Raw genomic sequence first — 14189 nt, forward strand, 5'->3', positions numbered from 1 at the left:
AGATGAATATGTTCTTTGCTTCGTTTTAAGACGGGGAACTCGGTAACCATGACACAGGAAAGAAAAACAGCTGGTGGAGAAGGACAACTGGAACAAGTTGTGAACAAAGAAGATCTTGTGTCATTTCAGTCCCTAAATGTTTATAGATGGCATTTTATTTGCATTGATTGCAACCATTCTTAGATATAACTGGAAAAGAATTTTGGTTCCTACCGACTGTTTTGCAATGCACGTGTCCTCTGAAGGGTCAGTGTGTTGGGGCTTAAATTTTCCATGTTTAGATTGTGCCTGAAACAGTGGCTTGTGGAGTTACGAAAAAAAAACCTCAGCAATTTTGGGGGTTGATGCACGCAGTTATTTTTAGCTTTAACGTTCTTTCTTCCACCTCCTCACATAAGAAAAAGAGGCAGAGGGTACATCAGCGTTGTAGCCCTTATGTCGGAGGTAGGACTTCATCTTTACTGCAGCTCTTTCTGCTGCTGCAGCGATGCGAACGTGCTGAGCCTGGTTACAGAGCATAGTGGTTTGCATAGTGGTCCAGGGAAGCCTGGATGATGCAGAAATGGCAGAAAAACTTGCCATGGTCTTTCCTGCTGGGCTTACACTGTAGCAGATGAGGGAGAAGGTGTGGGGCGAGTGGGACATCTGCTTGTCTGAAGAGTTTATTGAGTTCTGAGCAGCTATGTGCAGGGTAAAGCAGACTGCGCTTTGTTATTCCAAGACCTGAAATGGGAAGTCTCCGTGTGCCCATGTGTGAGTTGGCAGCCCTGTCTCATTTCTGTGTTGTGCCTGCTACCACAAACATAGCTGTCTGGGGAGAGAAGACGGATACCACCGCGGCTGGCACCTTGCAATACACGTGGAGTTAGACAAGCGTTCAAGTCTGGATGGACAGGCTGTGCTTTGCAGAGCTAGAGAATAAGAAATGGGCTCGCTTTGAGGATGGGAGACTGAGTAATCGCAGCTGGAAATACTTTGTAATAGTTCATTGCCTGTATCTACATTTCACCTTTGGAGGTGAATGTTAAGTGTAGGCAGAAGGTGTTTAAGTTTTTTTATAACTGGGGAAACGAGGTTTGATTTAGCAGCTCTTCAGATGAGCAGATTCCATTCAGCTTCCAGTTAAAAATCAGAACGTTATTCATGAAATTAAAACTAGCCCAGTGTTATAAAAATAATTAAGGCATTTTGAGATTAAAGGGGGAGTTTATCAATTTGTTACTCTGCTCCCTGGCAGAGGGTTGCTCTGGTAGCTCTGCCCCGGCACTGGAGCAGATCCTCTGGAATGAACCCTGCCCGCCTAAGGCAAAGTGCCATTTGCAGCATCCTAAGCTAAAAGTAGCATCTGGAGAAGGTCCCCAGATTAACTGAAGCTTAAGGTTTCCTCCATTGGATGTTATCGTACTTATAAAGCATGTTTATTTTTTTTTCTGTGCATTTTGGTTTTGACACATAAGTATGTTCTTCTTTAGGGTTTGGGGCTGAGGGAAGTATTGTCCTCGGGTGCAGTGTCTCATCGAATGTCGTGGCCTTAAAATGTCTCTGAACTTTAATCCTCCATCTATCTGCGGTGGTTTGGTTATCGATGGGACAGCGGGAGAGAAGTGTATGTATGGTGATGTTGAGATTTTTTGAGTATAACTATTGGTATCTCATATAGAATTAGAACTGAAAGGATAACTTCAATGAAACTGAGGTGTTTTCACCTCAGGCCACAGACATGTTTGTGAGAATTTTGCTCCCATTTTTGTCAAGATGTTTTTTATGCAAATCCACTGCTGCTGTTTTTAAAGCTTGATTAAGGTTTGCTGTTACCAGGACTCTAATTCTGCTAGTGGGGCAGGACATCTCAGTGCCAAGGGCTGGAAAATGTTTCTTGCTCCTTTCCCTGGTTGGGACATTGCCAGGGGGAAAAGTGCACTCTAGGAATTCAGCGTTGCTCTTACACCACAAAGTGCTAATTTATTCAGTCATTTAAAATGTTCTGTGGTTGTAGGAGCCTCTTCTGGTGTAATCCTTTAGCATAGTTCTCTATAGCACTGCTTGCTAGTTGCTGTCAACGAGGTCACTTTGGACCTCCTTGAAAAAAATGTTGTCCTGATATGGTGTCACCAAATCTGTAAAGGTAGAAGGCTTGATGTAGCATATTCACAGTGGGAGAAGATAAATCTTTATAGAAATCATTGCAGAAATGTGAGTGGTGTCACTTTGTCCCTTCTGGCAAATATTGGAGAATGGTCTTTATGTTCTTTGTGCATGTTGTTAAACCTTCCCAGAAAGCTGAAGCCAAGAAAATACTCAGGGAGATTACAAAAACTTTAAATAAGCAATTTAAAACATTCTGGAATTTGTAAGCAAATTGATATGTCTGCTCTGAATGTTGTCTGGCAAGATGATTGTCAAAGCAGCGATTTTTGCTCTTAACGTGAGTTTTGTGTGTATGGACTTTCCTTGCATCAATGCCTGTTGAAGGGAGACGGTGAAAAGTCCTTCCCGCGGTGCCCCATTCCTCCTGTTCCTTTTGAAAGGGGTTTGGAGGATCTTGAAAGGTGTTTTTTTGTGAAGGGGGCGTATCAACTGTTGCTTTAGTTTTAGTTCAAGAATTAAAGGAGATGACCGGGTTATTCCATCGTAAATGGAATTGTAAAGTTAAAAGTTGCTCAGAATAAACATTGAATTCCAGTTATGTGTACAATTTTCTTCAATGGAAATTATCCTAGAGGAAATTTTCAGGAAGAGGTAGTTGTCAGAGGAGAATAAAGATTTGCATTAAAATTTTAAAAATGAATCATTGTATCATTCATGATTATTAAACAAATTAGTTCTAGTTGCATTTAAAATATTGCTTGTTTTCGGCTCTTTTTGCTTTTCAATGGATATTTCAAATCTTTCCTAGAGTCAGTTATTGCTCAGTGTGGCGTACGGGTATTTAATGATACACCAAGCAAGCTGGAATTACGATACTAAACATTTTCCTATGTGCAACGGTATCTGGTTTTAGCTGCAAGGTAGAACTTAGTCTGGAAGCTGAGGAGAAAAAAAAAAAAAGGAGAGAAGTGGAAACTTGGAAATTTAGGACAAAGTTAAAACAATATGGAGGGAAAATGAATCTCTAGAGATTTGCTAGGAAATGAAAGTTAAAATCATCTGGTTCCTTCTGCTCTGGAGATGTTGATTTACATCGCTACCAGTGAGACTGACAAGTGCAAACTTTTAGAATAGCAGAAGATTTCCTGAGAGGTCAGTGTGTTTTCTTTATTGTGAAATGGAAGGCGAGAAGAGTTAAAATAAAACCGGAGGGAGAGAAAAAGGATTTTTCCATGATGGAAAGACAGGAGAGGTGCATGAGAGCCAGGTGGCGAGTGTTTCTAGCAAGCCCTCGCCATCCTGCTCTGCCACAAGTAGAGCTTTTTGAAATGTCTTCTGAGGAGGAGGTCCCAATTCTGTTTGTCATGGTCAGGCACTTCAGAGGACCATGAGCGCTGGAGGGGGTCAGAGAACTCCTTGGCCAAGACTGCTGTGCAGGGGGAGAGGAGCGAAGAGCCTGGGAATAGGAGCTGGGGCCACTCACGGTTCGTTTTTCTCGCAGGTTGTCCAGTGCTGTCCTTTTCTTATGCAAAGAGGTCTCTGCCTTAAGTCACTTACTTAATTTCAAACGCAATGTCTGCAGGAAGATGTCTCTGAGAGTCAGGAAATACATCCATGTGTGCCCAGAAAGAGCAATCAAACCGTCTGCTGCTTGCAACTCCATCTGGTGTCCTAAAGCCCTCTTTGGACATTTAGTCTGCTAGTGTTTCACAGGCAAACAGAAAATCCTTTGGGATTCACTTTTTGGTGCCTGGGGATGTGCCTCCATGATTCATTCTGTGTCTGAGCTGCAGATAAACACATTCAGGCTTCTGCATGGAAAAATAGCTGGTTCTCTGGCATTTTTTCAAAAGCTGTGTATTGAAACTCTGTTCCCAGAGGCTGTTTCATATTCCCTTCTGCCATCTGAACACCGCCGCATCCTCTGCTCCCCCCGCAAAGACTTGGGATGCCCAGAATCAATGGGACTATAATCAGTGTGAGCAAGGCAGAAAGTGCGGGGGGGGTGTGGGGTGTGTTTTATCACCCTCTGTGGCCACCAGCCTGTGGGCCTCTCCTTGGGCTTCTGTTAGCAAAATAGAGGGAAGAAGGGAGGACTATATTTTATAATGGTATTTTCTCTGCAGCCCTTACTGTCTGTACCTGCAGTCCTGAGTAAATACGAGCAGAATTCAGCTGTTGAGGAGGAATCCCAGTCTTGGGCTATGGATTTGGGTTTGTGTTTGGAGTATCTGTGGACCACCCAGTTTCCTGAGAGCACGCAGTAAACCTCCCTCAAATCCTGTCTGGGCTCGTTTTGGCATAGGGAATACTTGTATATAGTAGAGGTTTCCTTTGTTTGTATTTTGATGATGATGATTATTATTATTATTCCTGAATTAGGACTGCCGAGATAAATACTTAGTTCCTAATGTTTTATTTTGTAGCTAATCAGGTATATCTGAAACAGCACCTTGAACCTCAGTGTTACCCTCCTGTTGCCTTTTTTTTTTTTTTTTTTTTTTTTTTTTTAGAAAAAAAACAGACGTTTTTCAATACTTGGCAAAGTCACAGGGCAGAGGAGAGAGCTGGCTGGGTAATGGGAAAAATACTCAAATCTTTTTTGAAAAAATGCCAATGTCTATAATGCATTTTCAGTGAATGACTCAATTGGTTCTATTAAAGGAAAAAATATAATGTTAATTGAGCCTAATATAATTTATTCTATTACCAGTCAACTGACAGGCTTGAACCTCCTCACATTTTGCTTTCTTACTGCTAATGATTGAACAGGATGTTTAATTATCAATGTCCAATAGCGGATATTGGTATAAATCAGGAGTAGTTCCCCTAAATTTGATGGAGATACAATGGTTTAAGAGTGAAGAGGATCAGGCTGAACATGATGAGGAAGGAGTTAGGTACAAACCAGTCAGAAGGAGGCAGAGTTTGATTTTGTATCTGAAATGGGTCGTTCCTTCATTTGTGTGGACTTGAGCACATTTGCATTTGTTGTCCTAATGCGTGTTCAGGCTCAACCTCTAGATTTGCCTTTAACAAGACGGTGTACTGCAAAATAGATTCTGCTTTGGCTGGAGAGAAAAGAATATTAACGTGATATTTATTGACTTTGCAGTCATGAATTGGTATTTTTTGACTTTACAGCTCTCTTAAGACTTAAAAAAACTATGTATAAATTCTGCAGTGAAGTTTAATTGCTAAGGTTAGATACCCCTCAGCCTCACTGAGAACAGGGGGTGTCTTTCTTCCATTAAAAAAAACAAACAGTGACCCACTGTCCATGCAACAGTTAAGATTCAACATCTTTGTGTCACTTTGGAAAACAAAAAAATCATTGTTTTGAGTATTTGCTTACAAAAACCTTTCTCAGACTTCAGACTTCCCCTCTTTCCCTCTCCATCTCTCACTTGGTATATATGTAATATACGTAAGAGGGAGAAGATGGGTATACAGGGTTGTGCGTATGTTGAGTAGAGGTGCAGGGAAGGGTGGGATCTTAGATGTACGTACATATGGGGTCTGATGGGATCGCAGATGAATGTGTGTATAATGCATATGTACGAGTAGAGGCAGTAAGCAACTGATGGGAAGTATACATCATATCTAAGAAAGATAGCCTGTATAATTGCATGGAGGGGGGGAGGGCCGTCCAGGTAAGACATGCACTGAGGTCACCCTGAGACCTGACTCTAGTAGAGCGTGACGTCTCCTTCACCTCTTCTGGGAGACTCCTGCTCATTTTTCCCCTCTCAAATCTTCTCTGCTCCTTCCCTGTCTCTCCCAGCAAGAGCTGCTGACTGGGGAAGGTCATGGCATCCTCGCTTTTTTAAGGGCTCCTTGGATTAAGACTTCTCAGATTATAGTTGAGCGTGACTTGGAGCAGCAGAAAGGGACTAGCTGACCTGTCAAAGGCCCTTCCAAACCCCATTTTGTCATCACAGAAGTGCGGAGGAGGACAAAACCTAAGGAAGAAAAATGTGCTTAGAAAGTAGTTGACAGGTCGGGGGGAGTAGAGTGTTGACTCTGCGGTGTGGCGAGCAGGAGGTGAGCGCAGATGCTGGCAGGAGCCCCTCCAGTGAAGGGCAGGGGGACACAGCCAGACCGGGGAGGAGCACCAGCCAACGACTGCAAATAATGAGTTCCATGATCTCAGCGAGAACGGGGAGAAGGACATGGGTCATTAGTCAAAGCAGCAAGTCAGGTCAAGGGTAGGAGAGTCTTGGTTTTTCTTTATTAAAAAAGAAAAAAGGAAAAAGCGGTGCATTTCATAACATGGGAGAAAGGAGAACGTTGAGGGCATGAGAATCCAGCAAGGGAGTGCAAAAATGGAGCAGGATCATGGAAGGGATTTGAAGACAGATAGAGGCAAAAAGTAAATAGTAAAAATTCTCTATTGACAGAGAGAAGGAAAAGGAAACCATTTCAGGAGAGGAAAGAAAAACAGAGAGAGGGTAAGAGAAATAGTTGGCATGTAAGATCAGACAAAACCGTCCATTTCAGTAGCTTTCTTTCAACTACACCATAACATGTGAGATCCTGTGTGTTGAGGCAGGTCTAGAGGGGAAACAACCTGTGGATTTTTTTAATGTGGGACATGGGATTGTCTCAGTGATAACTTGCTTGCGTTTGACAAATAGAGGTGTTTGGCTAGGAGGAACAGCGGAGCTGCCGAAGGAGAGAGAGTGAAGGGGCTTCCAGAGTCCACCAGCTGTAGACAAAGGTGATGGGAAGCATATGTTGGATGAGCCAAGGGTTGTGGATAGTCCAGCAGATTTCAGAGTCAGAATGTTGGACAACACAACCCAAGCAAGGAATAGTAAAGCAGAGGCAGACGGGAGAGAAGGCTCAGAACAGATCAGTCATCCTTGCTGAAAGACTGGAAAGACACGGAAGGGGTGAGGGACAGGATGAGATGATAAGGGCTCATGTTGAAATAAACCATGTGACGTGTCTTAGTGTTAAAATGGGGGTTTCTAACGTATTCATCATTTCAGTTAATGCAAACACAAAGTGCTTCTGGTTCTCACCATGACCTGGGCACTTCCTTAGCCCTCGTTTCAACATTATCAGAGCGCCTTACTATCTTTAAGGTAATTATCTTTACGGCACTATGGGTGGTAAGGAATTGCTATTCTGTGGATAGTGAACCAAGGCCTTAAAGCAGAGGAGCATCTTGCCTGCAGTCCCGCTGCAAATGGAAGGGAGAATTTAAGCGCGGTTTCTTCAATCCTCAACTAGTAGCTTAAACGCTGGCTCATCCTCCCTCTGAACTCCTGCCTTGAGCCAAAGCCACCTTGAAATCATACTTTCCACGGAGGAGTAAACCTTTTGGCATATTTTAATGGTTTGTTTAGTGATGCTTAAAAAAAAAAAAAGTCCTAAGTTACTTTTGAGGTTTTTATTACTGGGACAAAATTAAGCCGTAACTATATATCTGCTGGTCGATGCAGAGTGACACTGCAGAAGAGGCTAACAGGGATGTTAGTGAGAGTGGCCTTTCTTTGATTTGCTCTGATCTGTTTTTCAGATAAACCGTGAAAGCTGGTGTTCTCTGGAGCCATGTCCCAATTCTTCCCTGCTGGAACGCAAGCGGACACAGGAGTCTCCAGGTGAGCAGCGTGCCGGTGGTGGCTCCAGATGAGCAGCCCTGCGGTTCTCCTCAGTTTTTCTTTCCTTCTTTTTCTTCTTATTTTTGACATCCTAGCCTTAACGGGCCAGATACGTAAACTAAAGAAAATGTGTAATGAATCTGCCGTGAGTCATTGTTAGCACATGGTTGCAGCACTTGACTTGCAGTGAACTGTGTGGCGTGTTACCTTCTTAAGTAATTTCACATTTAAAGTACTTCGGTATTTTGATATTTATTTTTTTTTAAATAAACTTGAATGATGTGATGGATGACACAGACATGGTTTCCAGCCATAATGATAGTACAATCAGAAATTTAAACTCCTGAATCCATATTTAGATCCAAATCAGTGGCTTGATTTTTTTTTTTTTTCCCCTCTGAAAGTTCCCATGATTTCCAGGCTTCAGGAAGCAGGAAGGTGGTTCAGAGCCATCGTTCCCACACCCTGCCCACCAGCCATGCCGAGCTCCCAGCCCTGCGTGCTGGCTGGTGCTTTCTGGCTCTTCCACTGGCACAGAAAAAAATCTTGTCTGGGCAAGTTTCAAAGAGGGATTGATGTCCAAGATAAGAAAAAAAGCATTTCCTTTCATTGAATTATGCATGTTCAAAACAAATAGAGTTATTTATCAGGGCCCTGAATAATGACTGATCATAGAGAGGACACTTCTTGCCTTGCCCTTATTACGAGCAGGGGTCTCACCTAAATCTCCTTTAATTTATCTGAGAGACTGGAAAGAAAAACAGGGACTGAATCCCTGAGTGTCGATGTGAAATCCAAACCCAATCTTTTCAGAGTGTAGGCTAACAGGAGATAATGCGGGTGACTGACCCGAGGGGTTTATTCTAGGTAGAAGTTCTAGGTTCCAACAAAGTTAAATAAGTGCTTTTTTATTTAAAAAAAAAAAAAATAGTGCTCTGTTTAGAATAGTCCTGAGCAGTGAATAGCTGTTTCAGGAGTGTTTTACAGGAGAACCTGCTTCTTTCCCAATTGTGTCCCCAAATCCCTTGCCTCTTGGTATGATATTTTTACGCTTCAGGCAAGAGTTATTGTGCTCCATTTGGCTGCTAAATGATGTGCGCTCATTTGCCTTGGCAAATCTATAATCATGTATTCATATGGATCAATATCAGTTAGATACTTATTATATCTAACGCAATATCATGCTACAGAAAGGTAATATTAGTTATGTAATCAGGTAGCTGTATGTACAAATATATATTAATAATTATAGTAATACGTATCTGTAACTCAAGCACAGAGGCAGGTTTTTAAGTTGATTCATGTGCTCCCCAGTCGGACTGAAGCAGCAGGAAGATCTCGGGCTCTGCAGGTTCTGGCCATTCTAGAAATAACATCGTTACTGCACGTACATCCCTCCAGATGCGCTGCCGGTGCTGTGCGGCATAGAGAGGGCAAGAAAAATCTGGCAACACCTAACAGCAGTAAAACCACTAGCTGTGGTAATGTGGCTAAGTTTAAAATACACAAATCGGTAGGGAATTAGCCCTTTTTCACCTGCTGAATAATCCCGCTGAAATGGCTTGTAAGAACAGAGTCTTCAAATCATAGAAGGTAACTCCAGAAACCGTAGCTTCTCGTTCTCTGTCAGTGGTTTTGAAATGAAAAGCCTGGAGGAGTGTGGCAGATACGTAGCTATCAGCATGGAATCGGAGGGCTCAGCCCTGACTTAGAGGACACGAGGCATTGGAAAATATATGTAAAAGAATTGCTTGGAAATCTTTTTCCTAGGATTCTTGATATTATTTTTTTTTTTTACGTCTATATTATATGAAGAAGTGTGTTGCCAGCGTCATAGTATTTTTCGCCTGCACCTCCCCAGAGCGGAGCAGATAGGCACAGTTGTGCTGTGAATCCACCTGCGCAGGGAGCAGGGGATGGACGGGTGATGGGTGTCACCGTCCCCTGCTCATGGCAGTGCCCTCACCGGGGCTCGCCAGGGCACGGCTGTGGGAGACGGAGCTCAGCGTTGTGCAATCCCTGTGCAGTTTAAAGCAAAGAAAACAAACCCGATGAGCTAACTGAGAAAAGGAGGGGTTGGAAGACACCCCCCAAACAACCGAAAATAAAGGAACAGGGAAGGAAGAGAGGGTTTGGGGTGTGGAGGGTTCCCCAGAGCTCTGCTCCTCATTGTCCCTCCCTGCTGCTTCATCCCTTCTGTCCCTCAGAGGCTCCTGCAAAGCCTATCGCTGCCTCTTGTGATTTATCGCGGGGGTGAAGTATCTGTCCCTTGGCGCATCTGGACCGTCCCCGCTGATTTTCCACTGGAACGTGGCTCGAGCCCCTTTGTTTTTCAGTCTGGGCTGCGGACACGCTCTGCTGGCTGCCAGCTGGACAGCCGGCACCCTGGCCCGCTCCCTTACAGCCTCTCCCACTCTTCTTTGCTTTTCCCTTCCCCCCCCCATTCCTTCTTCTTTTCCCCCTCCCTTCTCCCCCTCGGTGATGGAAAAGCAGGTCAGATTTTCCAGGTTTACTGAAAGGGGAGCAGGACCAGGGAGCAGCCGCACCGCCTCCAATAACTGCTTTTCCAATTCTCCACCGTGTGGAAACTCCTCTGCAGGGTAATGGGGTTTCCGACCGGTTTCGGTTCCCCCGTGCCCAAAATGGGGGCAGCCCCGCTGCCATCAACAAATTAACATTATTTCCTCTGAGAATGGCTCGCTCCCAGCGGCCGGGCTGCGGCTGGGCTGTTTGATAGCTGCTGGCGGGTGCAGGTTAAGGATGGGGAAGGGAAAAAGGTGGTTTTGAGCTCCCCAAACCTGTCGTCGTTGCCTTGATGTGTAAGGTTGATGTGGGCTGGAGTTCATCAGGTGTAATTTAAGAGTGAAACAACATTTTAGTGCCTTGGCTCCTCTCCAGGGAGCTAAACACGTTTTGGATCTGTTTAGTTAGAGCTGGTTAAATAACACCTTTCTCTTTTTTCTCTTTTTTTTTTTTTTTTTTAAATACTAATAATCAGAAAATATTTTGAGCTAGAAGAAAAGAATTTTCAGTTATTGCCAAAATTGTCATTAATACCTTTGCTGAAGGCTGATCAAACGGAATGATATGCAAGCGTTTTTTATGCAAATACATGTCTGTTAAGGTTTTTGGAAAGGACGGGCTTTCTCGGTGGCTGTAGCCTGTTTCTCTGCTGCTGATCATCCCCGTACAAACAGCTGGAAGCATTTTAGGAAAAAAAGATGCAATATGCCTATATTTCAGCGTCAGGAGTTATGAAAGCTGAGAATTTTTAAAAAACGCTTAATTTTTGCATCTTAAAAAAGAAGCCATACCAGTGCTTTTTCAGTGAAGTATAGAAGAAGAAATGAAATAATCATCCTAATACGTATTAAAAGCACCTTGGCATTTAGAGGGAATTGATTCTTTAATTGAGAAAGAAAGTAAATATTGTCAAGTTATATTTCTAAATCTATTGAATATGAATCCAATTTTGCAGTTGCTGCAATCGATGGGAAACATCCCGTTATCCTCAGTGTGAGGTACCTAACATACAGCATATTTATCAGCACAAGCATATATGGCCCTTTAATGCAGAAGTTCTGTTTGCACCATGTACTTCGATGATGCATGAAATGGAGTTTTAAACTCTTGAATAAATTCTTTGAAAATTTGCAGGCACGGTTTTGGGAGGGGAACACAATTTATAAAACTGTGTTTACTGTTGTTTTTAAACCCTCGATTTTACGGAGCATATGCGAGTTGGATGTATGGATGCTACAGAAGAGCGTCAGACCGTTAACTCTTTCTGCTTTGCTCCCGCAGAATGTGAGAATTTCTTGGAGGATGGGCTGAACAGCGTCTGTGCCTCGTCACAGGGTGTCCTTAAAAGAGAGTCTGGGAGCGAGTCTGACCTCTTCCCCTTGCCTGGTGATGGGATGGAAGACCTTGTCTTTGGAAAGGTAAGAAAGCCTGGTGGGGATATGGTTAAAAAAGCTCTTAAGTCCGGATTGGATAAACCCGTACTGCAAATGCAGATCCTCTTGGTTTCACTGGTGAGTTAGAAACCTGGAAGCAATTATCCTGGAACAGAATAGATGGGAAGGATCTGGTCCTCTCTTCAGAAGCAGCAACATGAGGGATGTATTTACTTGCAGCAGAATTCCAAAAACTGTGCAGCCCCCTCTGTTAAAAAGATGAAAGCAATTTTGACTGTCCAGAAGTAAATCAGGTGCTAGAGGAACACTTGAAAAGGTGGATTTTCTTGCAAGGTCATTAGGGATTGCACAGATGGTATGAAAGCCATCTTTGACTAATGTAACAAAGAGCTTTTCTCCAGCAAACGAGGACCTCTGCACCGACACCTTCAGAGTCATATACTGTAATTCTCAGAGGAACCAATGTTTTTCTGTAAATTCAGTGTGACTCCCTGGATAGGAAGGAAACACTCACTCTAAATACTTAAGGCCAATTCCAATGAATAGTTTTGTTGCCTAGGAGACATAACTCTAATGCCGTTTTGCGTGCAAGTAGAAGAAAAATGTTTTCAGGTTTGCTTAAAATCAACAACGCAAGTCATTACTAACCTTAGTCATCCCTGCGCCCTTTGTTTTGCTCACGGCTGAGAAGTGGAAGGAGCAGTGGGTGAGACCTGAGATACAGAGTCGGCCTCCTGAGCAGAGGATGCCTCCCTTAAGCATCGGTCTTTTGCTGTTTGCATCAGAGCAGCCTGAATTTATTCAGGTGGTGATTAAGTTTTGCTTTTTAAGAATCATCTTGTTGGGAATTTATATTCTTCTTGCCATAAGTAGATGATGAAAAAGCACCCAGAAAGAATAGTGTGATGCAGAATCAAAGAGGGAGGTGAACCTTCCTTAGAACAACCATCACGTTGGTCCCAGCTCCATGAAATTAGGCGCTCGGGTTCAGCTCCAGCTTACCTGTTTGAGCAGGCACGGTTCCTGCTCTGAAAAACTTAACTTTAAGAGTAGGTTTCACACTTGCTTTCAGAGAAATACATTTAATGAAAGAAAATTCTGTTTGCTTAAATCAAATCAGATGATGGTGAATATTTTCCAGCGGGACGGGAAACACCACAGCCCAGGCTCAGTGATCTCATGTGCTATAAATGAACAGTAAAGTCATCCTTAATGCATGTGGTAGGGCACAGAGCTCGCCAGCCTCACCCTTTCCCATCTCACTCTCAAAGTGATGCGGGACCCTGGGTTGTGAGAATATAAGGCTGTTTGGCAGAGCAGGAGACTGTCTTCAATTTTCTCGCGTAGAGTGGCACGAATTACGACAGCCGACTGCCATTTGAGCCTGATTTAATGCTTGTATGGGGATGCGTGAGAGAAGAGTGCTGTGGGAACACAGTAAATTTTATATTGTAGCTTTTTCCCTTTCTTATGTGGAAAGTTGCCTTCTCCAAATGCAAGAAAGAAAAATTAAAACTTAAAAAGAATAGGTAGTGCAAACTGGCATGGATGCTGCAGGGAAAAGGAGGAGGTGGTGGGGAAAGCAGATCTTCAATGGCCAGTGGAGAGCGGGCAGAGGGAGGAAATTATTTTATTTGTAGAAAGGGAATTTCTTAATTTGGCAGCCTTTGCATTGTTCTCAGTATGTGGTGGATTGCAGACTTTGTCTACAAATGGGTTCAAAAGGTTCCTCAGTTGAGTTTAGGAAGTTATTCAAAGCTAATCTCAACCTTAGTCACTTTTTTTGTCTGCTTTGGTGACTAACTCGATTCCTTGTCTCCTTTCTCAGAATTTATCGGCGTACCTTTTCTACAGTTCAAGTTATTTCTAGGAGGACCACAGACACTAGTTCAGTGTTGTGAGCTCGTCCCTTAATTCAATTCTTATCTTTTTTTAACTACTGAGGCCAGCTGGTAGAAATGCAAGTTATAAATGTTTTTAATAACCACTAAAATAAGTGCTGGATATAATCTTTCTTCTGAAAAATATTATAAAATGCATGTCTTGGTTGTAGTTGGTTAGTTATAAGCCTTTTAAATAACACAATTTCCACATCAAATTGGGAAGAGAGAGAACATGTTTATGAACAAAAAGAGGATCTCAAACCTTTCAGTGTCATGGTGATTATTGTTATTATTAATCCTGTTCTTGTTTCCCCTTTGTATGGAGCAAGAATGGAACTTTTGTCTCTTAGAGTTGTTTTTTATTATTTAAATAATTCTTCTTCTATTAACTACTTAATGCGTCAGGAGAAATTTAGGAAAAGCTAGCCATTGTCTGTCCAGGGTCTTTCGGCTGCTTCCATAGACATCACTTGAAATTCCTAAATTTTTAAGCCCTGATTCTACCCCAGGACTGTGAAGAATTGCGGTCTGTGGGGTCACAAAATCTGCAGGTACCTTAAACTGTCCCTGGGGTTCGGGGCATCATCTCCTTGCCGTCTCTTCTGCTTGTCTCCTGGGTTTTTTTTTTCTTGTTGTGAAGGACACGTGCTGAGCTGCGTAACGTGAGCTGCCGGGTTCAGAGAGCTTCAGCT

At 43.0% G+C, this 14189-nt stretch overlaps 1 protein-coding gene across 13 annotated transcripts in view; it reads left to right on the forward strand.

Moving 5' to 3' along the window:
- Positions 1-14189, forward strand: part of AKAP13 (A-kinase anchoring protein 13) — a 104177-nt gene that overhangs the window by 30970 nt on the left and 59018 nt on the right. For all 13 annotated transcript variants that reach the window (XM_054213435.1, XM_054213436.1, XM_054213438.1 and 10 more), the window contains 2 exons: positions 7616-7697; positions 11502-11638. In XM_054213435.1, the coding sequence (XP_054069410.1) occupies positions 7616-7697; positions 11502-11638 (219 nt within the window). The remainder of the gene's footprint in view (positions 1-7615; positions 7698-11501; positions 11639-14189) is intronic.

This window comes from Rissa tridactyla, chromosome 9 (genome assembly GCF_028500815.1).
Source record: "Rissa tridactyla isolate bRisTri1 chromosome 9, bRisTri1.patW.cur.20221130, whole genome shotgun sequence".
Taxonomy (NCBI): Eukaryota; Metazoa; Chordata; class Aves; order Charadriiformes; family Laridae; genus Rissa; species Rissa tridactyla.